General features: G+C 38.1%; 1 protein-coding gene across 11 annotated transcripts in view; it reads left to right on the top strand.

Moving 5' to 3' along the window:
• vps13d (vacuolar protein sorting 13 homolog D) overlaps window positions 1–26,525 on the top strand; it is a 94,395-nt gene that overhangs the window by 51,132 nt on the left and 16,738 nt on the right. For 5 of the 11 annotated variants that reach the window (XM_079238976.1, XM_079238981.1, XM_079238977.1 and 2 more), the window contains exons 40-52: window positions 979–1,053; window positions 7,146–7,251; window positions 16,520–16,672; window positions 17,285–17,420; window positions 17,510–17,557; window positions 21,307–21,457; window positions 21,542–21,758; window positions 21,843–22,096; window positions 22,177–22,368; window positions 22,438–22,564; window positions 22,644–22,786; window positions 22,920–23,050; window positions 24,621–24,796. In XM_079238976.1, coding sequence (XP_079095102.1) covers window positions 979–1,053; window positions 7,146–7,251; window positions 16,520–16,672; window positions 17,285–17,420; window positions 17,510–17,557; window positions 21,307–21,457; window positions 21,542–21,758; window positions 21,843–22,096; window positions 22,177–22,368; window positions 22,438–22,564; window positions 22,644–22,786; window positions 22,920–23,050; window positions 24,621–24,796 — 1,909 coding nt within the window. The remainder of the gene's footprint in view (window positions 1–978; window positions 1,054–7,145; window positions 7,252–16,519; window positions 16,673–17,284; window positions 17,421–17,509; window positions 17,558–21,306; window positions 21,458–21,541; window positions 21,759–21,842; window positions 22,097–22,176; window positions 22,369–22,437; window positions 22,565–22,643; window positions 22,787–22,919; window positions 23,051–24,620; window positions 24,797–26,525) is intronic. The other 6 variants (XM_079238975.1, XM_079238983.1, XM_079238979.1 and 3 more) reach the window with 3 other exon arrangements.

Raw genomic sequence — 26,525 nt, 5'->3', positions numbered from 1 at the left:
CCCAGATATGGCTGCCAAAACTCAGTTATTTTTCCCTCCACAATGAAATTACTGGAACTTTTTCTAGGTGAGCTTTTAATATTTTGACCATGTATGGACCACAACCTCTCGCCATGATCCACATCCGGGTCAGCAGCTGACATCTGGATCAAATCAGGCCCACACAGAAGTAGCCAGTCCGTTACTGAACCATAAGTATTCCGCATTAGGCGTGTTACTTACTCCGCAGAACAAAAAAAACTTTCCTTTTGTTCTCAAAGTGACAAAAAACCCAAAAAGGTTCGTTTTGGGTTTGTTAATTTATACCTAACAAGGAATCTCATCCATGCTGGGATTTAGCGTCTGTGTCTTTATATGTCACGTGTTTTTTAGACTTCCATGTTTCCTCACCACCAGCTGTTAATAAAAACCCTCCTTCATGTTGCTGAATCTTTCACATCAGCTGAAAGCTGGAAACAACAACTTTCCCCTTCAAGCCTTTTTGCTTTAAAGGTGTGCGTGAGAATTACTGACACCTAGTGGAAAAACACTGGAATAGCAATAACATGCAACACTAAGCACGGCTGTAGATGGACGGTGGCCATCAGTGGCCAAAATTCTTCAGTAAAGTGATAACAAACTGTAATAAGTTACATTTTTATGTCATTGACCACTAGTTTGGTCACATGCTGCTCCTTTAACCAACTCCAGTCCAGTGTCTCAGCTCTCCATCTAAATGGTTTCCACATCTCCTGTCAGTAAACTGGATCTAATGAGGTTTTGGGAGCATCATTCTGAGCCACGCCCCTCATCATTGTGTCAGCAGACATGGAGGTGTTGCAGTGCCGCCTGTGGTTGGACTTCAACCCTGTGCGCAGCAGTCCTTCCTCCCTGAGTCATCTCTGCTCAGACGACTGATGTTTTTCTGAACCTTTTAACCCTGTTGTGTGTTGCCTCTGCATGTGTCCCTGTTGTGCTGTAACTTTCTCTCTCTGTCAGGTGCGCCTCTGGCTCACCTTAGAACTAGGAGCACAGCCAGCTTGACCTGCCTCGAGCAGCAGATTCACTCCAGAGGTACAGTTCAGAGTTTAGCTTCTCCAACAAGCCTCAGTCATCACACCCAAACGTAGAACTCAGCCAACATCACAGGTGCTGGATTTAATAAAATATTATAGAAAACAAATGGGGGCTTTTTGCTGATTATGTCTCTGGACAGGTTTGTCTGCCTTTCCATCCATTAGATCAGCTGTTTGCTTTCTGTAACTTTATGCTCTCAGCTAGATGGACAGGAAGATGGAACTTTATTCATCTTGATAATAAAGGTGATCAGACCACACAGTCAGACAGCTTAAAAACAGCAACCACTGTCCAAAATGCTCAGTATGGAATTAAAATCTGTTCAAATGAAACATATGAAATAAATTTAAATAGAAGACCCACATAAGGAGACTTAAAGTTAAAACAATCAGTGTGAAATTTTACTCTGAAGTGGCTCTTAGAGAACTTTGCACCTTGCCGAACTCTGAAATGCACGTTTCTGACTCTTAGCGTGTTATTGGTTATCTGCATTCCTGGAGCTGTTGAAGCCCAGCAGCAGCGATAACTTTGTGTTCCTGTCCAGAGCATCATGCTGCAGCGGAGCTTCACTTTCCAGCGCTGCATCATACGCTAGCAACTGGATATCAACACACAGGCCGCTTTTAACTCGCCGTGTTCGTATCTCAATTTATTTATTATTATATAAAAACAGGAAAAGAATTGAAGGAAAATAATAAAAAAAAATATTAGAGTAAAATGAAATTAGGAGTTGGACTCGATTAAAAAAAAATTAATCTAAATAATGACAGGCTTTATAAATAATTCATCTTGATTGATCACATTTTAATTGTAAGCAGCATTTTTTTTGTTTAAATTGATTTTAAGGGATGATTAAATCAAATGATAGTAAAAGAGATTAATATAATAAACTCAAGCTCTATAAATTTCTGGAAAAATGCATTTAACTTTTAAAACAGTAAAATAAATTCTGGCCAAAACTGAACAGACCCAAAATTAAAAAATCACTTTAAATCCTTTAACTTCCAGCTGCAGCTCCAGTTATTCTCTAACCAAGCGACTACATCATGTTACAGTGATTTTAACTTTATAAAAGTTTCATCCAGGTTCATTAGAAAACCGGAAAATTTAGCTCTGAGTTTTTCAGATCCAACGAGAATTACTTCAGTCTTATCTGAGTTTAAGAGGAGAAAATTTCTAGACATCCAAGTCTTTATGTCTATGAGACAATTTTGTAGCCTATTGGGCTGATTTGTTTCATCTGGTTTAAAGGATAAATATATCTGAGTATCATCTGCCTAACAATGAAAGTTTATTCCATGCTGTCTAATAATTTTGCCTAAAGGGAGCATTAACACATCTAGCATCTTTAATGGTGACATCGGGGACTCTTGGTGGGTAGAGGCAGAATTGTAGTCCTACACACTTTTCTGCAGCTTCCCACCTGCCGCCGCCCACCCAAAACCCCATTCCGACCTTATACAACTTCCCAGCAGTAAGAATTAAACAACACAAAAACACTTCTGGGGTTAATCGTGAAAACCTCATAAAAATAAAAACAATGGATCTAATAAAATCTGAAAATAAGACAATAAAGTGTGGCCTTTGGAATTTTTAATTAATCCTAAGCACAAAACTAACTATAAATCCTTTGAATTCCTGACATTAAATTTATCTCATCCAAAATGGAATTCAGAGAAACCGCTCCTTTTAGCATTAGTGTATCGCCCACCTGGACCTTACTCCGAGTTTCTGACCGAATTCTCTGATCTCTTGTCTGAGTTAGTGCTGACTACTGATAAGGTCATTGTACTAGGTGATTTTAATATTCATGTTGACCATGAAAATGATAGTTTAAACATTTCCTTTAGCTCTATTCTAAACTCAATTGGGTTTTCACAAAATGTCAATGGAGCCACTCACTCTCATGGTCATACTCTTGATCTTGTTCTAACATATGGTATTGAGACTAATAAGCTCAAAGTATTTCCTCAAAACCCTGTCTTGTCTGATCACTTCTTATTAACCTTTGAATTCACTTTATTTGATTACTCACTGACCAAAAATAAATTCTACTATAGTAGATGTTTATCAGACAATAATATTACAAAATTTGAACAATCAATTGAATCAATTTTTTCACATCTACCATGTGTTAGCATGACTGAGAGTCCCCCTTTAAGCCTTACTCCTGCTCAGATTGATCAACATGCTGATACTATAACAGCTTCAATACGTACAACCTTGGATAATGTTGCCCCCCTAAAGAAGAAGAAATTAGGTAAGAGTATGAAGGCTCCCTGGTTTAATTCCCAGCTTCGAGCTCTAAAACAGGCATCAAGGCGTTTGGAAAACAGATGGCGTTCATCAGGACTAGAGGAGTCTCACTTAACCTGGAAAGAAAGTTTAATCGTATACAAAAAAGCCTTACGTACGGCAAGAACAGCTTATTATTCATCATTGATAGAGGAAAACAAAAACAACCCTCGGTTTCTTTTCAGCACTGTAGCTAGGCTTACTAGGAGCCGGAGCGCTGTGGAGCCATGTATTCCTTTCTCACTTAGCTGTGATGATTTCATGTATTTTTTCAGGAATAAAATTGATACCATTAGAGATCAAATTCACAATACTCTTCCTTCTACCTATAATGTTGAGCCTGTTGTGGTCTCCGAAGCATCCTTAGAACCAGGATCTGACTTGTGTCTAAATAGTTTCTGTCCTGTCCAACCCTCTGAATTAACTAAAATAATAGCTTCATCTAAACCATCCACCTGTATCTTAGACCCTCTCCCAACGAGCCTCTTTAAGGACATTTTCCCTTTAATTAATACATCACTACTAAATCTTATCAATATGTCTTTAGTGACAGGATATGTACCACAATCATTTAAAACTGCTGTAATCAAGCCTTTATTTAAAAAGCAATCTCTGGATCCAGAGGTGATAGCAAATTATAGACCTATATCTAACCTCCCGTTTATGTCCAAAATTCTGGAGAAAATAGTTTCAGCTCAGCTACATGCCCATCTAAGCAGAAATAATTTATGCGAGGAGTTTCAGTCAGGATTTAGAGCTCATCATAGCACTGAGACAGCATTGGTGAAAGTTACTAATGACCTTCTTATGGCCTCAGACAAAGGACTTGTGTCCGTACTTATCTTGCTTGATCTTAGTGCTGCATTTGATACAGTCGATCATAACATTCTGTTACAAAGACTAGAACAGGTGATTGGAATTACAGGTACAGCGTTAAGCTGGTTTAAATCATATTTATCTGATAGACTTCAGTTCGTTCATGTAAATGACAAGTCCTCCTCCCAAACTACAGTAAGTCATGGAGTTCCTCAAGGTTCTGTACTTGGACCAATACTCTTCACGCTATATATGCTCCCTTTAGGCAAAATTATTAGACAGCATGGAATAAACTTTCATTGTTAGGCAGATGATACTCAGATATATTTATCCTTTAAACCAGATGAAACAAATCAGCCCAATAGGCTACAAAATTGTCTCATAGACATAAAGACTTGGATGTCTAGAAATTTTCTCCTCTTAAACTCAGATAAGACTGAAGTAATTCTCGTTGGATCTGAAAAACTCAGCTAAATTTTCCGGTTTTGTAATGAACCTGGATGGCATTACTTTAGCTTCCAGTGCTACAGTGAGAAACCTTGGAGTAATATTTGACCCTGACCTGTCCTTTGGCCCACATATTAAGCAGGTTACTAAAACAGCCTTCTTTCATTTACGTAATATAGCCAAAATTAGGGACATTCTGTCTCGGAGTGATGCAGAAAAACTGGTTCACGCTTTTGTTACTTCGAGACTAGATTACTGTAACTCTCTATTACTGGGCTGTCCTAAATATGCCCTGAAAAGCCTTCAGCTGATCCAGCTGAAGGGTTGATGTTCGCTTTGTCTTTAAATAGTTCAGCTGATCTTTAAATAGTTGTCAGGGTTGGGACCAGGAGGCAGAATTGTAGTCCTACACACTTTTCTGCAGCTACCCACCAAGAGTCCCTGATGTCACCATTAAAGATGCTAGATATGTTGATGTTCGCTTTGTCTTTAAATAAACTTACTGAAGGGCCTGAAACATCCATAAATATAGTGAGTTAGTAGCAAAGGTACCGTACGCATCAGTGTAATCAGTATACAAGGAAATTATGCACTGACAAACGTTCCACCATTAAATACGATTTTTTTTTTTTTTAAGGCGTTGATGTTTCTATAATTAATTAACTAATTAACGCATTAAAGTCCCACCACTAATAAAATAAAACTAAATGATATTTAGATAAATCACAATAAATTAATAGAAATAAGTTATATGAAAATAAAGATATAATAAATAATATATAATAAATATATAATTGCTTGACTAGACATGAAAGGTTTAATCTTTTCACACCTGAATATCTGTATAGTTTTATAAAACCAGGAAAAAGCCGCCTAAACCAGTCAGAAAAACACGGTGTGCACCGTGTGATGTTGTGCACAGGCATGAACACTTTAAGGAGCTGCAAACCCACCTGGGACCTCCACCGCTGCAGGCCTGCAGCCATGCTGCAAGAACCCATCTGGTGCTTCTTCTGCCGGGACGTGATCACTGACCATGCGTTCAGTGATTCTGCCGATTTTTAGCCGTGATGACTGGACTTTTTTTAGTTTTTGTGTTTTCACTTGACCGGCATGAGCGGCTTTTTAATTTTCTGCTGCATGTTTAGAGGGGTGTACTCCAAAGCAACAGCAGGTTGAGGAAACTGTCGGCTTTTAGCGCGAAACATTCAGCCTGTCGGACTGAAGGGATTCCAGCTTCTCCTTCGTTAGTCTGAAGGTGGACGCGTCCTGAATGCGTTGGAAAAATGAGCTCAGAAAACTTAAAAAGAAACGGTAGTTTTGTAAAATATTGTTGAAGAAAGAGTTTTTTTTCTTTTTTTTATTTTTTAGAAATAAAATATCTTGTGTTTGTTTAGTTGATTTTGTTTCCAGGTGAATGCATCACATGGAAAACATCAGATTTAGCTCCTAAATGTTTAAAATATGAAAGAAAAAACACCTGCCGTTGGTGCTTTTATGGGGATATTATCCAGATCTGCATGAAATGAATGAAAAACCATCTTTTATGTGGTTTTATGTCTCAGTCTGGACTTTGCTTTGGGTCCGGCTGTGTCCAGCTTGCTTTGTCGTACACCGCCTGGTGTGTGTGGCTGCTGTAGGTGTGACGTAACCATGTATCTGAAATGTTTGGACACTGTGGGAAGATCTTATTTAAATGTTATTTGCTGATTTGAAACTTTGAAGCTCGTTGAGAGGAGTTGTGATGATGACGATGAGGAAGGTGTTTCCCAGCTGCTCTGGTATTTCCTCTCTAACCGCTGCAGCTGTTTTCAGGTGCAGACAGATGTGAAGCTGGATGCTTCCTCTGCTCATCAGTATTTCTGAATTCATGATGAAAAGGTTCCTCATCATGATCTTCATCTTTTCTAATCTTTGGGATGTTTTTCTGGAGTCTTCCTCAAACGGAGAATTTTCTGTTTCTGAGCTGATTGAAAAGTTAACACACATTATAAGCAGTGTCCCAATATTTTCCTGTGTTCTTTGCAGAGTGTGTGTGAACCCAATCTGAGCAGGTTGTGTCCTGTAGTTCTCATGTTAGTGTGTGACGTCTTGCATATTGTCTTTAGTTTTCCATCTGCTAAAATAAACTGCAGGGATGCAGAGGACTGTGTGTCTGTCTAGTGTCCCCAAAACCACTCAACCAGATGTTGTTTTTGTGTGTTTGTGCATGTTTTCTTATTTTTCTCCTCCTCTAGTTGCGTTTAATGTCATGAGATTGATTAGATCCTCTGATGAGAAGAAACAGAGGTTATTTATGATGTGACATTGTTGGAAACACTGGGGGGGGGGAAAGTTCTTTATTTTAAGAAAAGCCAGCAGGGCTGAGAGGTGGTGCTGTTAGCTGCATTGCATGCTCTACAGCAGCTCAGACAGTTCACCGATATGTTCATGTGACACACACACACACACACACACACACACACACACACACACACACACACACACACACACCGTCATCTCCATGACTGGCTTTTTGCTTTGTTTTCCAGCAGACGTAAAGATGTCGAAGCGGAGGCAGCCGTTTGTCCCGTACGCTCTGCGCAACCACACCGGATGCACCATGTGGTTCGCCACCTTAACCACGACTCCCACCAGGTCAGTCCCGCCGTAACACTGTGCACGGCAAACTGCTTGATAGACAGACAAGTGTTCCAGCACCTGAACTTAGTCCATCATCGTTACTGCTTGGGGAAGAATCCTCCTACCTGCGGTCCCAGGCTTAAAGCACCACCAGGTTATTGGAGAGGTTTGGCTTTTAGTGGATTTATAGTGTTATTCAGTGGATTTATAGTGTTTAGTGGATTTATAGTGTTATTTAGTGGATTTATAGTGTTATTCAGTGGATTTATAGTGTTTAGTGGATTTATAGTGTTATTTAGTGGATTTATAGTGTTATTTAGTGGATTTATAGTGTTTAGTGGATTTATAGTGTTGTTTAGTGGATTTATAGTGTTATTCAGTGGATTTATAGTGTTATTCAGTGGATTTATAGTGTTTAGTGGATTTATAGTGTTATTCAGTGAATTTATAGTGTTGTTTAGTGGATTTATAGTGTTATTTAGTGGATTTATAGTGTTATTCAGTGGATTTATAGTGTTTAGTGGATTTATAGTGTTATTCAGTGGATTTATAGTGTTATTCAGTGGATTTATAGTGTTATTCAGTGGATTTATAGTGTTTAGTGGATTTATAGTGTTATTTAGTGGATTTATAGTGTTATTTAGTGGATTTATAGTGTTGTTTAGTGGATTTATAGTGTTTAGTGGATTTATAGTGTTTAGTGGATTTATAGTGTTATTCAGTGGATTTATAGTGTTTAGTGGATTTATAGTGTTATTCAGTGGATTTATAGTGTTTAGTGGATTTATAGTGTTATTTAGTGGATTTATAGTGTTATTTAGTGGATTTATAGTGTTATTTAGTGGATTTATAGTGTTGTTTAGTGGATTTATAGTGTTGTTTAGTGGATTTATAGTGTTATTCAGTGGATTTATAGTGTTATTTAGTGGATTTATAGTGTTATTTAGTGGATTTATAGTGTTATTCAGTGGATTTATAGTGTTATTCAGTGGATTTATAGTGTTATTCAGTGGATTTATAGTGTTGTTCAGTGGATTTATAGTGTTATTTAGTGGATTTATAGTGTTATTTAGTGGATTTATAGTGTTTAGTGGATTTATAGTGTTATTTAGTGGATTTATAGTGTTATTCAGTGGATTTATAGTGTTTAGTGGATTTATAGTGTTATTTAGTGGATTTATAGTGTTATTTAGTGGATTTATAGTGTTTAGTGGATTTATAGTGTTATTTAGTGGATTTATAGTGTTATTTAGTGGATTTATAGTGTTTAGTGGATTTATAGTGTTGTTTAGTGGATTTATAGTGTTATTCAGTGGATTTATAGTGTTATTCAGTGGATTTATAGTGTTTAGTGGATTTATAGTGTTATTCAGTGGATTTATAGTGTTATTCAGTGGATTTATAGTGTTTAGTGGATTTATAGTGTTATTTAGTGGATTTATAGTGTTATTTAGTGGATTTATAGTGTTGTTTAGTGGATTTATAGTGTTTAGTGGATTTATAGTGTTATTTAGTGGATTTATAGTGTTATTCAGTGGATTTATAGTGTTATTCAGTGGATTTATAGTGTTATTTAGTGGATTTATAGTGTTATTTAGTGGATTTATAGTGTTATTTAGTGGATTTATAGTGTTGTTTAGTGGATTTATAGTGTTATTCAGTGGATTTATAGTGTTATTCAGTGGATTTATAGTGTTTAGTGGATTTATAGTGTTATTCAGTGGATTTATAGTGTTATTCAGTGGATTTATAGTGTTTAGTGGATTTATAGTGTTATTTAGTGGATTTATAGTGTTATTTAGTGGATTTATAGTGTTATTCAGTGGATTTATAGTGTTATTCAGTGGATTTATAGTGTTATTTAGTGGATTTATAGTGTTATTCAGTGGATTTATAGTGTTATTTAGTGGATTTATAGTGTTATTTAGTGGATTTATAGTGTTGTTTAGTGGATTTATAGTGTTGTTTAGTGGATTTATAGTGTTATTCAGTGGATTTATAGTGTTATCCAGTGGATTTATAGTGTTTAGTGGATTTATAGTGTTATTCAGTGGATTTATAGTGTTATTTAGTGGATTTATAGTGTTATTTAGTGGATTTATAGTGTTGTTTAGTGGATTTATAGTGTTGTTTAGTGGATTTATAGTGTTTAGTGGATTTATAGTGTTATTTAGTGGATTTATAGTGTTGTTTAGTGGATTTATAGTGTTATTTAGTGGATTTATAGTGTTATTCAGTGGATTTATAGTGTTGTTTAGTGGATTTATAGTGTTATTTAGTGGATTTATAGTGTTATTCAGTGGATTTATAGTGTTGTTTAGTGGATTTATAGTGTTATTTAGTGGATTTATAGTGTTATTCACTAAACAACACTATAAATCCACTGAATAACACTATAAATCCACTGAATAACACTATAAATCCACTAAACAACACTATAAATCCACTGAATAACACTATAAATCCACTAAACAACACTATAAATCCACTGAATAACACTATAAATCCACTAAACACTATAAATCCACTGAACAACACTATAAATCCACTAAATAACACTATAAATCCACTAAACAACACTATAAATCCACTGAATAACACTATAAATCCACTAAATAAAAACTATAAATCCACTAAACACTATAAATCCACTGAATAACACTATAAATCCACTAAATAACACTATAAATCCACTAAACAACACTATAAATCCACTGAATAACACTATAAATCCACTAAATACTATAAATCCACTAAACAACACTATAAATCCACTAAACAACACTATAAATCCACTAAATAACACTATAAATCCACTAAACAACACTATAAATCCACTAAACACTATAAATCCACTGAATAACACTATAAATCCACTAAACAACACTATAAATCCACTAAATAACACTATAAATCCACTAAACACTATAAATCCACTAAACAACACTATAAATCCACTAAACAACACTATATAGTGTTTAGTGGATTTATAGTGTTATTTAGTGGATTTATAGTGTTGTTTAGTGGATTTATAGTGTTATTCAGTGGATTTATAGTGTTATTCAGTGGATTTATAGTGTTTAGTGGATTTATAGTGTTATTTAGTGGATTTATAGTGTTATTTAGTGGATTTATAGTGTTATTCAGTGGATTTATAGTGTTATTTAGTGGATTTATAGTGTTATTCAGTGGATTTATAGTGTTTAGTGGATTTATAGTGTTATTCAGTGGATTTATAGTGTTATTCAGTGGATTTATAGTGTTATTCAGTGGATTTATAGTGTTTAGTGGATTTATAGTGTTATTTAGTGGATTTATAGTGTTATTTAGTGGATTTATAGTGTTGTTTAGTGGATTTATAGTGTTTAGTGGATTTATAGTGTTTAGTGGATTTATAGTGTTATTCAGTGGATTTATAGTGTTTAGTGGATTTATAGTGTTATTCAGTGGATTTATAGTGTTTAGTGGATTTATAGTGTTATTCAGTGGATTTATAGTGTTTAGTGGATTTATAGTGTTATTTAGTGGATTTATAGTGTTATTTAGTGGATTTATAGTGTTATTTAGTGGATTTATAGTGTTGTTTAGTGGATTTATAGTGTTGTTTAGTGGATTTATAGTGTTATTCAGTGGATTTATAGTGTTATTTAGTGGATTTATAGTGTTATTTAGTGGATTTATAGTGTTATTCAGTGGATTTATAGTGTTATTCAGTGGATTTATAGTGTTATTCAGTGGATTTATAGTGTTGTTCAGTGGATTTATAGTGTTATTTAGTGGATTTATAGTGTTTAGTGGATTTATAGTGTTATTTAGTGGATTTATAGTGTTATTCAGTGGATTTATAGTGTTTAGTGGATTTATAGTGTTATTTAGTGGATTTATAGTGTTATTTAGTGGATTTATAGTGTTTAGTGGATTTATAGTGTTATTTAGTGGATTTATAGTGTTATTTAGTGGATTTATAGTGTTTAGTGGATTTATAGTGTTGTTTAGTGGATTTATAGTGTTATTCAGTGGATTTATAGTGTTATTCAGTGGATTTATAGTGTTTAGTGGATTTATAGTGTTATTCAGTGGATTTATAGTGTTATTCAGTGGATTTATAGTGTTTAGTGGATTTATAGTGTTATTTAGTGGATTTATAGTGTTATTTAGTGGATTTATAGTGTTGTTTAGTGGATTTATAGTGTTTAGTGGATTTATAGTGTTATTTAGTGGATTTATAGTGTTATTCAGTGGATTTATAGTGTTATTCAGTGGATTTATAGTGTTATTTAGTGGATTTATAGTGTTATTCAGTGGATTTATAGTGTTATTTAGTGGATTTATAGTGTTATTTAGTGGATTTATAGTGTTGTTTAGTGGATTTATAGTGTTGTTTAGTGGATTTATAGTGTTATTCAGTGGATTTATAGTGTTATTCAGTGGATTTATAGTGTTTAGTGGATTTATAGTGTTATTCAGTGGATTTATAGTGTTATTTAGTGGATTTATAGTGTTATTTAGTGGATTTATAGTGTTGTTTAGTGGATTTATAGTGTTGTTTAGTGGATTTATAGTGTTTAGTGGATTTATAGTGTTATTTAGTGGATTTATAGTGTTGTTTAGTGGATTTATAGTGTTATTTAGTGGATTTATAGTGTTATTTAGTGGATTTATAGTGTTATTTAGTGGATTTATAGTGTTGTTTAGTGGATTTATAGTGTTTAGTGGATTTATAGTGTTTAGTGGATTTATAGTGTTATTCAGTGGATTTATAGTGTTTAGTGGATTTATAGTGTTATTCAGTGGATTTATAGTGTTTAGTGGATTTATAGTGTTATTCAGTGGATTTATAGTGTTATTTAGTGGATTTATAGTGTTATTCAGTGGATTTATAGTGTTATTTAGTGGATTTATAGTGTTATTTAGTGGATTTATAGTGTTGTTTAGTGGATTTATAGTGTTGTTTAGTGGATTTATAGTGTTATTCAGTGGATTTATAGTGTTATTCAGTGGATTTATAGTGTTTAGTGGATTTATAGTGTTATTCAGTGGATTTATAGTGTTATTTAGTGGATTTATAGTGTTATTTAGTGGATTTATAGTGTTGTTTAGTGGATTTATAGTGTTGTTTAGTGGATTTATAGTGTTTAGTGGATTTATAGTGTTATTTAGTGGATTTATAGTGTTGTTTAGTGGATTTATAGTGTTATTTAGTGGATTTATAGTGTTATTCAGTGGATTTATAGTGTTGTTTAGTGGATTTATAGTGTTATTTAGTGGATTTATAGTGTTATTCACTAAACAACACTATAAATCCACTGAATAACACTATAAATCCACTGAATAACACTATAAATCCACTAAACAACACTATAAATCCACTGAATAACACTATAAATCCACTAAACAACACTATAAATCCACTGAATAACACTATAAATCCACTAAACACTATAAATCCACTGAACAACACTATAAATCCACTAAATAACACTATAAATCCACTAAACAACACTATAAATCCACTGAATAACACTATAAATCCACTAAATAAAAACTATAAATCCACTAAACACTATAAATCCACTGAATAACACTATAAATCCACTAAATAACACTATAAATCCACTAAACAACACTATAAATCCACTGAATAACACTATAAATCCACTAAATAACACTATAAATCCACTAAACAACACTATAAATCCACTAAACAACACTATAAATCCACTAAATAACACTATAAATCCACTAAACAACACTATAAATCCACTAAACAACACTATATAGTGTTTAGTGGATTTATAGTGTTATTTAGTGGATTTATAGTGTTGTTTAGTGGATTTATAGTGTTATTCAGTGGATTTATAGTGTTATTCAGTGGATTTATAGTGTTTAGTGGATTTATAGTGTTATTTAGTGGATTTATAGTGTTATTTAGTGGATTTATAGTGTTGTTTAGTGGATTTATAGTGTTATTCAGTGGATTTATAGTGTTATTTAGTGGATTTATAGTGTTATTCAGTGGATTTATAGTGTTATTCAGTGGATTTATAGTGTTATTCAGTGGATTTATAGTGTTATTCAGTGGATTTATAGTGTTTAGTGGATTTATAGTGTTATTTAGTGGATTTATAGTGTTATTTAGTGGATTTATAGTGTTGTTTAGTGGATTTATAGTGTTTAGTGGATTTATAGTGTTTAGTGGATTTATAGTGTTATTCAGTGGATTTATAGTGTTTAGTGGATTTATAGTGTTATTCAGTGGATTTATAGTGTTATTTAGTGGATTTATAGTGTTATTTAGTGGATTTATAGTGTTATTTAGTGGATTTATAGTGTTGTTTAGTGGATTTATAGTGTTGTTTAGTGGATTTATAGTGTTATTCAGTGGATTTATAGTGTTATTTAGTGGATTTATAGTGTTATTTAGTGGATTTATAGTGTTATTCAGTGGATTTATAGTGTTATTCAGTGGATTTATAGTGTTATTCAGTGGATTTATAGTGTTGTTCAGTGGATTTATAGTGTTATTTAGTGGATTTATAGTGTTATTTAGTGGATTTATAGTGTTGTTTAGTGGATTTATAGTGTTGTTTAGTGGATTTATAGTGTTATTTAGTGGATTTATAGTGTTGTTTAGTGGATTTATAGTGTTATTCAGTGGATTTATAGTGTTTAGTGGATTTATAGTGTTATTTAGTGGATTTATAGTGTTGTTTAGTGGATTTATAGTGTTGTTTAGTGGATTTATAGTGTTTAGTGGATTTATAGTGTTGTTTAGTGGATTTATAGTGTTATTCAGTGGATTTATAGTGTTGTTTAGTGGATTTATAGTGTTATTTAGTGGATTTATAGTGTTGTTTAGTGGATTTATAGTGTTATTCAGTGGATTTATAGTGTTGTTTAGTGGATTTATAGTGTTATTCAGTGGATTTATAGTGTTATTCAGTGGATTTATAGTGTTTAGTGGATTTATAGTGTTGTTTAGTGGATTTATAGTGTTATTTAGTGGATTTATAGTGTTGTTTAGTGGATTTATAGTGTTATTCAGTGGATTTATAGTGTTGTTTAGTGGATTTATAGTGTTGTTTAGTGGATTTATAGTGTTATTCAGTGGATTTATAGTGTTATTCAGTGGATTTATAGTGTTGTTTAGTGGATTTATAGTGTTATTCAGTGGATTTATAGTGTTTAGTGGATCTATAGTGTTATTTAGTGGATTTATAGTGTTGTTTAGTGGATTTATAGTGTTGTTTAGTGGATTTATAGTGTTATTCAGTGGATTTATAGTGTTATTCAGTGGATTTATAGTGTTGTTTAGTGGATTTATAGTGTTGTTTAGTGGATTTATAGTGTTGTTTAGTGGATTTATAGTGTTATTCAGTGGATTTATAGTGTTATTCAGTGGATTTATAGTGTTGTTTAGTGGATTTATAGTGTTGTTTAGTGGATTTATAGTGTTATTTAGTGGATTTATAGTGTTGTTTAGTGGATTTATAGTTTTTATTTAGTGGATTTATAGTGTTGTTTAGTGGATTTATAGTGTTATTCATTGGATTTATAGTGTTATTTAGTGGATTTATAGTGTTGTTTAGTGGATTTATAGTGTTGTTTAGTGGATTTATAGTGTTGTTTAGTGGATTTATAGTGTTATTTAGTGGATTTAGATGGTCCAAATGAGCACTTATAGATTTCTAAACTAAATTAGACCAAAGTAGGACTAATAAATAATACTGGAACAGTGAAAATAAATTAACAAGACTACAAAACTGGAGTTAAATTCAGCTTCTTTAGCAGTTTATTGCACAATGAAGACTAAAGAGACAATGAAATATTTATGTTTTAACAGTAAAACTTATTGTTCCAAAAAAAAGTTTTGAGCTTTTGCAACCTGAGCTGAGTCCAATGCAATTAAAAAAAACATAAAATTTTGATGTTTTATTAGGTAAATGATGCCTTTACCATTACTTTAGTGTACAGAACTAGTGGTCATCCTGCAGGCGATGAAGCAGTCCCCGCTGCAGTGTATCCCAGCGGCTTCCAGGCGGACGGCACAGAAACCTGGACAGTCTTTTCCAGACCATAGGGAATCATAACTGATGTATTTCCTCCTTCAGCTTCTACTTTTTCATGGTATTCTTTACAGCAGGGACGTCAAACTCCCGGTCTTGAGAGTTGTCAAGTTCTGCTCCATTAACAGTTAAAACCTGCAGGTCAGACCCAGCAAGCTCCCAGGACTGGAGTTTAACACCCCGACTTTACAGGCTTAGAGACTGTCCTCCACAATCCCACAAGGAAGATGTAATCTGTTTGTTTGGAGGGAATTCCTCCTCCTCCTCTGCTGTACTCTAACTCAGCTCTCAGAAGGAAGGAAAACAAAGCAACACAAGCGTAAAAATGTTGTGTAAGTTTTATTGTTCCATGTGCTGATCAGCCTGCATGGTTCACACCATCCTTCACGGAGGGTGACAACTCTAAGGGATCTTTAATTCATTCATTTAGTCATCATCTATTGCAAACTTCATCCCTCTGAACGCTCTTCCTCTCAGTTCTGGTGTCGCGTTCTGTCATCAATTTCAATTCAATTTATTTTTATTTAAAAGGGACAGTGCCAGTTAATGAACGTCATGTGCAGTTTGCAGACGTAAACAAGCCAGATTCTAGCCAGAGGCTAATTTCCATCTGTTGTCTCTTAACAAATGTTCCCTAAAATTACAAATAAAACATTGTAAAAGCATATTATTCCATTATTAAACAATCATTATGACAAAAGTCATTACATTAGTTAATACACCCAACAGACGTGCCTGAGTACAACCACAACAAAGTGCAGTCAATATAAATAACACTAAAAACAGCAGTTTTTCAGGGTGGAGTACAAAATGCACGTTTATACAGCTTATTTTCTATTTCATTCTAACGGGCTGTAATAATAATAATAATAATAATAATAATATTAATAATAATTGAAGTATACAGGTGAGTAAGTGATAATAATGATCTGTTACAAACTAGTGGGCTAAAATAGTAATAGTGGAAGTATATAAGTCAGTGAGTTTATAATCACCAGTATTCTCTATGTAATAGAAGCTACGTTACTAATAATTACAGCTGGTGATATATTAATTTATGTATTGCCCTGGTTATGTTGTCCAAAAGGCTATGCTAATGATTACTTCAAATAATTACAAATCACGTCTAATGGAGCTGATATGTGGAACAACGACGTCTACACGAGTGCGAATTATAATGATGCTGCATGAAGACGCTCTCGCTCTGACCTCCACAGGGTGGCGCTGTCGCACAGCAGCAGTGCCGACTCCATCTCGGAGGTCCACAGCTCCGGAACCGACGACACCCACAATGTCAGCCAGTGGAGGGAGGTGCTGCCTGGGGAGGAGATTCCCTTTGAGTTTGAGGCTCGTGAGAAACTCCGTCACCGGTACGATCACACACACACACACACACACACACACACATACACACACTCCTTTTCATTGACTGGTTTGGTTCAGCAGCAGAGCCACGTAGTGATGTGGGAGTGTAAGCAGCTGGTCTCTGGTAGCGTCAGCGACCGACGCTACCAGAGACCTACGTTGTGTTTTCTAATCTGTCTTACTGCCAGTTTAAACTGGGATCTAAACCATTTGTACCAGTTATAGAAGATAAGTACTGAACTCTACTACACCTGAATGCTTCGTAAAGTGTCGCCTTCATGATGGACATCAGCTGCAGGCTTTGACCCGGTCTCAGCCTGATAAGTTTGTGGTTCTGTTCTGGAGTTCCAGAACCACAGAGCTTACTGGTATACTGGTATACTGGCCTGTTTGTCCACCAGTTTAACCATAAAAAAGTGGGACTTTACTCTTTTTGGGCTTGAAAGTTGATGGTTGAGTTCTAAATTTGGTGCCATATTAGTCTAAAGCTGTGAGTGGACCAGACCAGTGGTCCTGTACTGGTTTTATCCGGCTGGTGGGAGAGCTCCCATCACACCTGCAGGAAGAAACAAACGCCATGTCCATGTGACCCCCCCTGTGCTTCATCCTCCCCACAGACACACTCATGAGCTGAAGCTCCACCAGCTGCTGGTTCGGGTGTGTGGATGGGAGCAGGTCAAGCCGGTGTCTGTGGACAAAGTGGGAATCTTCTTCCGTTACGCGGCTCCAGACAGAAACAACTCATCGAACACGGTGAGAGCAGCTCAGCACCGAAACCGGCTGGCTTCACGGCTTCATGGCTGTTTCTCAGGATGAACATCTGCTATCTTACTGTTCCACAGGTGGGCAGCCCGATCAGCAGGACCAACATCATCCATCCTCATGTTTATGTAAGTCCGCTCAGTCCTTCAGCAGCAGCTTCAGGACGTAACGTTACCTCAGGCCACCTTACCCAGACATACATTCAGTTTATTCAGATATCAGTGGGATAAAGATGAAGTCAGACACAACCGTAACATTAATCTGTTATCGCTGGAACGTTTAGAGGTTCCACTCAGACCTCTGGCAACTTGTTCCTGCACCATCCATCCATGCATATTACACTTTCTTCTTAAATATCCTGCAAAGTATGGATAGAATCCTGCCTGATAAAAACAGAAATTGTTGTGTAAAAAAACTCTGAGTCATCATCATTATTAAAGAAACTCTACTCAGCTTTTACCAGCTGCATTCTGACGCTGCACAGTGATTCCCAGCTTCTTGTATGAACACATTCTGCCACATCTCATCATCACGCAGCCTCCTCGTTCTGATCTGATTCACCATGAGCGGCTGTCCAGGCTGTAGGTCTGGGACTTTCACAGTCCTTCCTGTAGCGGGAAACCGTGTAGATGAAGTCAGAAGCTGCAGTTATTATGTGTTAGAAGGATCGTGGTCATCCTGCAAGCAGCAACGTGTCTGAGGAGACAAACATCTTACAAACTTCAGACTTGCTTCAGCCAACAGCAACAAGTTCCAGTGTAAACTATGAAGATGTGCATCAGCTGAAGGCACAAGAAGCAGGAGAGGTTGTTGTCTGAAAGGCTGAGAGGAAATAACTGGTGTTGTGGTGGGAAATGTTACTGAAGAGAAGCAGAGTGATGATGATGAGCATCTCATCAAATCAAATCAAATCAAACTTTATTTGTATAGCACTTTTCGTGCTTAAAAACAATACAAAGTGCTTTACATTATAAAACAATTTACATCAAAATAGATAAAACACTAACACACATACACATCCCCTTTCACCCACCCACAACCACCCTCACCCATGCCCTATTTGCCCTGTAACAGTTAAAAGAAGATGAATGAATGGCCAGGTGCATTTGCACCAGATGTGCACCAGATAAGGAAACGGTATTCTCAGGGAGCCTCTACACAAAGGGCTACCCCCAACCAAGACCACCCAGGCCATCACCATGGGGGCCAGCCGGGTCCGGGCAGACAGGACCCACGCCACAACCGTAAAGCTGCAGCGCTGGATCCCGACCCACCAGACAGGGACAGCCGCCACAGCAACACCCATGCAGTCAGAGCAGGGGCAGCCCTCGGCGAAGAGGACCCCGATGAGGAGAGAGCTGGAGTGATAACTAAACAAAAATAAAATCCATTAAAATAAAATAATAAAATCTATACTATGTAAATCAATATATAAAATATATAAATAAATAAATAAAATTAACTAAAAAGAAAGATAAATATGGGTTAATATAAGAATGTTAAAACTTAGTTATAAGCTAAACTAAAAAGGTAGGTCTTGAGCTTTTTTTTAAAAACATCAACAGTCTCTGCAGCCCTGAGGCCATCAGGCAGGCTGTTCCATAGGCGAGGCCCGTAATACTGAAATGTGGCCTCGCCATATGTTTTGGTACGAACTTTAGGAAGAACTAAAAGGCCGGTACCTGAGGACCTCAGGGTCCGCGAGGGTTCATACCTTAAAAACAGATCAGATAAATAAGAAGGCCCAAGACCATTAAGACATTTATAAACCACTAAAAGAACCTTAAAATCAATCCTGAATTGCACGGGGAGCCAATGCAGCGACTTTAAAACAGGTGTAATGTGTTACATGACTCATGACTCTGGTCGATGTGAGACAGCTTTGTTTTCATACATAACAGTCATTCAGTGTGCTTTGGATAAAATAACTTGCAAAGAGAGACCATTAAACTTGTCTTATGACATAAAAGGATGTGAGAAAAGGAATAAAATAACATAAAATAACTAAATTAAAATGATTAAAAGCGAGCAACAGTCTCAATAAGCTAAAAGACACAGAGCAGATTTCATGCATGAGAAAAGACATGTTTTTAATCTGGTTTAAAGGTGTCTACATGTGGTGAAAGTTTAATCTCCACCTGCACTTTGCTGCTCCACATTTAGTCCGGACTGGTCTGGACTAGTTCTTCTGAGTCTAGAAACCCTGCTGGGTTTGAATTCTCTGAACAAATCACAGATGCATTCTGGGATGTGTAAGCTAGTGTTAAGATTTAAAATCTGTGGTGTGACGTCATGGAAACCAGTGTTAAACCTGGTGTGGTGTGTTCAGATCTGGTTCGAAGTCCAGCAGCAGCATCTGGAGGAGCTGCAGATGTTTAACGGGAAGTGATGTTAAATTCTGCTAAAAGCTTTACTTCTGTTGATGGTTCTGAGCTAGTAACTAGCTGCCTGTTGCCAGCTGGTAACTAGCTGGTAACAGGCAGCTAGTTACCAGCTTGTTACCAGTTGTTACCAGCTTGTTACCAGCTTGATACAGTTGTTACCGGCTTGTTACCAGCTTGATACAGTTGTTACCAGCTTGTTACAAGCTTGATACAGTTGTTACCAGCTTGTTACCAGCTTGTTACCAGCTTGATACAGTTGTTACCAGCTTGTTACAAGCTTGATACAGTTGTTACCAGCTTGTTACAAGCTTGATACAGTTGTTACCAGCTTGTTACAAGCTTGAAACAGTTGTTACCAGCTTGTTACCAGCTTGATACAGTTGTTACCAGCTTGTTACCAGCTTGATACAGTTGTTACCAGCTTGTTACAAGCTTGTTACCAGCTTGTTATCAGCTTGTTATCAGCTTGTTACCAGCTTGATACCAGCTTGTTACCTGCTTGTTATCAGCTTGTTACCAGCTTGTTATCAGCTTGTTACCAGCTTGATACCAGCTTGTTACCAGCTTGTTATCAGCTTGTTATCAGCTTGTTACCAGCTTGATACCAGCTTGTTACCTGCTTGTTATCAGCTTGTTACCAGCTTGTTATCAGCTTGTTACCAGCTTGATACCAGCTTGATACCAGCTTGTTACCTGCTTGTTATCAGCTTGTTACCAGCTTGTTATCAGCTTGTTACCAGCTTGTTATCAGCTTGTTACCAGCGTGTTATCAGCTTGTTACCTGCTTGTTACCTGCTTGTTATCAGCTTGTTACCAGCTTGTTACCAGCTTGTTACCAGCTTGATACCAGCTTGATACCAGCTTGATACCAGCGTGTTACCAGCGTGTTACCAGTTTGATACAGGCTGTATCTCAGGAGGAAGAGCAGTTGTCCTTCAACTGGTAAGTTGAGGGATCGATTCCAGGCTTCCCCTGAAATGCCGAAGTGTCCTAGGGCAAGACACTGAACCCCAAACTGCCCCCCGATGTGCCTATCGGGGTATGAGTGTGTTGAGTGAGTGTGTGTGTGAATGGGTGAATGTGACAAGTAGTGTAAAGCGCTTTGAGTGGTCTGTATGACTAGAAAAGCGCTATAGAAGTACAAGTCCATTTACCATTTACAGTTGTTACCAGCTTGTTACAAGCTTGATACCAGCTTGTTATCAGCTTGTTATCAGCTTGTTACCAGTGTGTTATCAGCTTGTTATCAGCTTGTTATCAGCTTGTTACCAGTGTGTTATCAGCTTGTTATCAGCTTGATACCAGCTAGTTACCAGCTGGTTACCAGCTGGTAACTAGCTGGTAACCAGCTGCCTTGGTGACAGCTGCCATGTGGGATCTGAACATCACATCTGAGGCTCAGCATCACAAGAAAACTATCAGTTCCTGATTAAAGTGATGATTAATCCCTCTAACATGATGGTAATATGTGTGTGTGAATGTGTGTTTCTCAGTTCTCGGCCTTGCCCCCCGTCAGGGTGGTCTTCGCCATCACCATGGAGGGAAGTGCCAGGAAGGTCATCACCGTGCGCTCTGCCCTCATGGTGAAGAACCGGCTGGACGTCCCGATGGAAGTCAGGCTGGACAGCCCGTCAGCGCCCGACAGTCAGACGATTATTTGGTTCAGGCAGATCTCGATCTCCGTAGGCATGTGGGGTCTTTACATGATGCTTTGTTTGGCTTTGACAGAACCGGTGGTGTTACCTCCTATCCTGCCCGGCCAGGCTCTAGCCGTCCCTCTTCACCTGACGTCCTGGCGGCTGCAGGCTCGACCAAAAGGCATGGGCCTGTTCTTCTGTAAGGTTCCCATCCACTGGACCAGCGTGGAACGGCCTGGAGAAATCAGCAGCAGTAAGAGGGAGTGTCAGTCTGCAGACATGGACGACAGCCTCAAGCGTAACTTCAGGTAGGAAGAGTCGGCTAAAACCGTTCCACACATGGAAACCTGAGATGTCCTGCTTTTTAGTTTCCATTTCTCCACGTCTCGCAGGTTTTGTGTGGTCATCAAGAAGGAGAACTATCCAGACCAGCAGCCTGCTAAGAGGCCAGTTTCCTCTGGCGGTGCGCATCAGATCTACCGGCAGCCCGGCCACACCGTTTACCTGCTGCCCACCATGGTCCTGGCCAACCTGCTGCCCTGTGACCTCAGCTACTACATCAAGGGGACGGCCATCAAAGGCTCGCTGAAGCCGGGGAAGGAGGCCGTGCTTCACTCTGCAGATACCTCGCAGAACATGGAGCTGGGTGAGGAGCCTCGCTGGCTGATGGGTGAAGATAACCTCGCTCTGGTTTGTGCTTTTCATCTTATTTTGTTGTTGTTTTAGGAGTCCTGCTGGAGAGCTTCCCTGTGTGCAAAGAGCTGCTGATTCCTCCCGGCACTCAGAACTACGTGGTCCGCATGAGGCTGTACGACACCAACAAGCGTCTACTCTGCCTCACCATCCGCATCATCCTGCGGGCGCAAGGAGCTCTGAAGATCCTCATCTCTGCTCCTTACTGGCTCATCAACAAGACCGGTAACGTTTCTTTCCACTGCTGCAGTCGCTCTTCGCACCTTGTCCGCTGAAACGGCTTCCTGTCGTCAGGCCTGCCGCTGATATTCCGTCAGGACAACGGGAAGATGGATGCAGCGGGACAGTTTGAGGAGCACGAGTTGGCCCGAAGCCTCAGTCCGTTGCTGTTCTGCTACACCGACAAGGAGCAGCCGGCTATGTGAGTGTGTCCCGCCCATCTTCCTGTTCTCAGGTTCCGCTCCGTGGAGGCGGGGTTTCACGCAGTCCGACTTTTCCAGGTGCACGATGCGGATTGGAAAAGGGATCCACCCAGACGGCGTTCCAGGCTGGTGCCAGGGCTTCTCCTTGGATGGGGGGAGAGGAGTCAGAGCGGTGAAGGTGATCCAGCACGGCAACCGGCCTGGACTCATCTACAACATAGGCAAGCTGCTCTGCTGATCCTGCACGCAACATGCTGACTCATAGAGCAGCTAGCTCTGCGTCTGCAGCATAAAACCAGCTGCCTTCTGCTGATCGTTTCTCTTTTTCTCCCCCTCTCTGCAAACGTAACGCAGGAATCAGCGTCCGTAAAGGAAAAGGCCAGTACAGAGACACTCACATCGTGACCTTTGCCCCGCGCTACCTGCTGGACAACCGCTCGACCCACAAGCTGGCCTTCGCTCAGAGAGAGTTTGCAAGAGGAAAGGTAAAAATGGCCGAAGCCTCCGTTTCTGTGTTCGACAGCAACTTTTAGCTCCGTATGTTTATCAGAATCCAGAGAAGAAGAAGGAAAAAAACAACAATCCATCGTCAAGAAACTTTAAACTTTCCTGCTGACGGTCCTTTCTGGCCTTTTGTCCCAACACCAATCAGGGTTTTTATTTTTGCTAAGGAGGTTATGTTTTTATCCATCGTTCTTCTGTTTATTTATCTGTTTGTTTGTTGGAAACTTTACTCAAAAAACTACCGGACAGGCTTTTGTTCTCAGTCTGACTTAGACTCCATTAAATGTTGGGAGTTATCCGGATCAGCGTCTGGTTCCAGAAATGTTGCTAGAAATTTGAAATTTATTGAGAGGATAGTCCCTGGAGATGAAACATCTTGTTTTCGAGGGGGTCCTCAACACAGACACAGATAACAACACAATCTTTACTTAGACATAACAACAACATTCACACTAGACAGAAGCTCTCTAATCACCCCTATAAACCCAACCCTCGGTACAAGCCAAATAAAATTACATTCATCAGAAGTACAGTCGATCCATGGACATACATATTTAAATAACAATGGTGATGGGCCATTGCACAGCATAACTCAGTGTCAAATAGTTTAGAATAATACAACAATATCAGAAACAAGTTGTTTGTAAGTATCTGAATACAGCTGTCCTAAAGCTTTGCTGAGAAGTTATGGATCTGATTGACTCTGGGAAATACTTCCAGTCTGATGGGGAATCAGTCGAATCGTTGAAGACTCGACGGCCAAATTGTCTCTTAATTTTGGGAAGATAAAAAAAAAAAACAAGTGCTCAGTATGTCTGAGGTTATATGAGGACCCAAATGGGATTAGAAATATAATGGATAACTAAGGTAGTGACATTTAACAATACACTGAAGCCAGTGAAAATGTTTGAAAAGATTCTTCCTCATTGTGAGATAAAACCATTTTCAGTACATCTGCATAGAACTCCACAATGAATGGTGAGAAAATCCAGAAGTTCCCAACAGGCTTCATGAGATATCAGAGATAGATGTGATCCCGGTAACATTTCAGATACTAGTTATGTACTGTCCTTATTTCTCTCTGTTGTAACGTGCATCATAACTCTGGGGTGTTTTAGTAGCTGTTACTCCCAGTACAGTAAAGGAAACATGACAACAGAAGCGAGCAGAAGAGGGTAAACATTGTTTCACCTGAAACACAAATACAACTCCCATGTTTTATGTGATCTTCTAAGGAGTGTTTTGGCTCCGTATCTCACCTAAGAGCTTATTTTTATATCTTCTATCTATCATTACAGCAGTTTTTAAAAAGAAAATCCTGCTTGAAGTTTATTGGCTTCGATCATGACCGCGTCTAACAGCTGCTGCAAATCCTCACCTGCATAAAAAACATCGACATCATCTGCAGAAACAACCACTTTTCAAAAATTCCATATCGTAAAATGTCATTAATGTGGAAAATAATTGTTCATTTGTGTGTGTGTGTGTGTGTGTGTGTGTGTGTGTGTGTGTGTGTGTGTGTGTGTGTGTGTGTGTGTGTGTGTGTTGTAGGGTACATCCAACCCTGAAGGCTACATCTCCACCCTGCCGGGCTCCAGCGTGGTCTTCCACTGGCCCAGAAATGACTACGACCAGCTGCTGTGTGTGCGCCTCATGGACACGCCTAACTGCACGTGGTCAGGAGGCTTTGAGGTCAACAAGCCCAAGTCGTTCCACGTCAACATGAGGTGAGGCAAACAAACCTGCATTAGCTTACAGGTGTTTGCATTTGTGTGGAGGTTTTGGGTGACGAGTCGAGTCCAGCTCAGTTTAAATGAACACATCAGGTTGTGATGTTGGAAACGGAGCCTGAAGGCATCAGGGTGTCTGTCTGCATCACTGATGTGTTCAGAATGAGTCTGGATTTATTTACAGGCTGCGTTCAGTGTGGTTTGGCTGCCTGTGCATGGTGAGGATGCTGTTCTTTGACTTTTCCAGCGCGTTTAATACCATCCAGCCCAGCCTTCTCCGGGAGAAGCTGAACATCATGGCTGTGGACCCTCACCTCGTGACCTGGATTTCAGACTATCTGACTAATAGGTCACAGTTTGTCCGAGTGGGGGGGTGTAGGTCCTCAACATTGACCTGCAGTATTGGAGCACCTCAGGGCACGGTGTTGTCGCCCCTCCTCTTCACTCTTTACACCTCTGACTTTCAGTACAACTCAGATACATGCCACATGCAGCAGTTCTCTGATGACACTGCAATTGTGGCATGTATTAGGGAGGGTGAAGAGGGGGAGTACAGGGGCCTGGTGAAGGACTTTGTGGAGTGGTGCCAGCACAACAAGCTCCAGCTTAATACATCAAAGACAAAGGAGCTGGTGCTGGATTTCCGCCGGGCGCCCCCTGCTGTACAATCCATCAACATCAGTGGATCTGAGGTGGAGGTGGTCTCTAACTACAAATATCTGGGGCTGCAGCTGGATAACAGTCTGAGCTGGGCAGCTAACACAGATGCTGTGTACAAAAAGGCTCAGAGCAGGATGTATTTTTTAAGAAGGCTGGCATCCTTTAGAGTCTGTTCAAAGTTACTGTACATGTTCTACCAATCGATTGTATCTAGTGCTCTTTTTTATGCTGTTGTGTGCTGGGGGGGCAACGCTAAAAAGAGGGACACTCAGAGGCTGGACAGGCTCATAAGGAAAGCAGGCTCTGTGGTTGGACTCGGCCTGGACTCTGTGGAAAAGGTGGTGGAGCAGAGGACGCTCTCTAAGATCAGGGCAATCCTCTCCAATCAGAGCCACCCCCTATATCTTGTCTTCTCTCGGCAGAGGAGCTCTGTTAGCTCCAGGTTTCTCTCATTGGGCTGCTCCACTGATAGACTAAAAAACTCTTTCATCCCTCGTGCCATCAGGCTGTATAATGCAGCCACTTCAGGGAGGAGCAGGAGAGACTGATACTAGTCCTGAACTTTGTTTTTTTCAGTGCCTTAACTTGTAGCACCTTAACCTGTAGCACTTTATCTTTTAATGCTGTTGAATTATTTATTTGTCTGGTTTTTTTAAACTTTAAATTTTCTCTTTTGCTGTTTTATGAATGTGAGCAACGGACAACTGCACAATTTCCTTCGGGATTAATAAAGTATTTATCTATCTATCTATCTATCTAAATGACAATTTCTATGCTGATGACACAGATGTACAGTTGTGCTCATATTTATTCATTAAAGAAGGAAAAAAAACAGCTGCCTGTAAAATAAGCTGAAATTGACTAAAGTAATAATAAATAACAATTTGATGAAAATCATGACATTATTTTCTAATTCTGGTTCAATAGAAATATTTTTTTTAAAAAGCAAATAAATAAGATAATTTATTACATATTACATCAGTCATAAAGTAATATTTAGTTGAACAATCCTTTAATGTTTCCGCTCCAGTCAGGTGTTTTCTGTTCCTCTCAGTCAGACTTCTGC

Source organism: Telmatherina bonti (assembly GCF_933228915.1).
Source record: "Telmatherina bonti genome assembly, chromosome: 4".
NCBI classification, from domain to species: domain Eukaryota; kingdom Metazoa; phylum Chordata; class Actinopteri; order Atheriniformes; family Telmatherinidae; genus Telmatherina; species Telmatherina bonti.
Note: the sequence above shows the minus strand (reverse complement) of the source record. Positions and strands in the feature narration are given on the sequence as shown.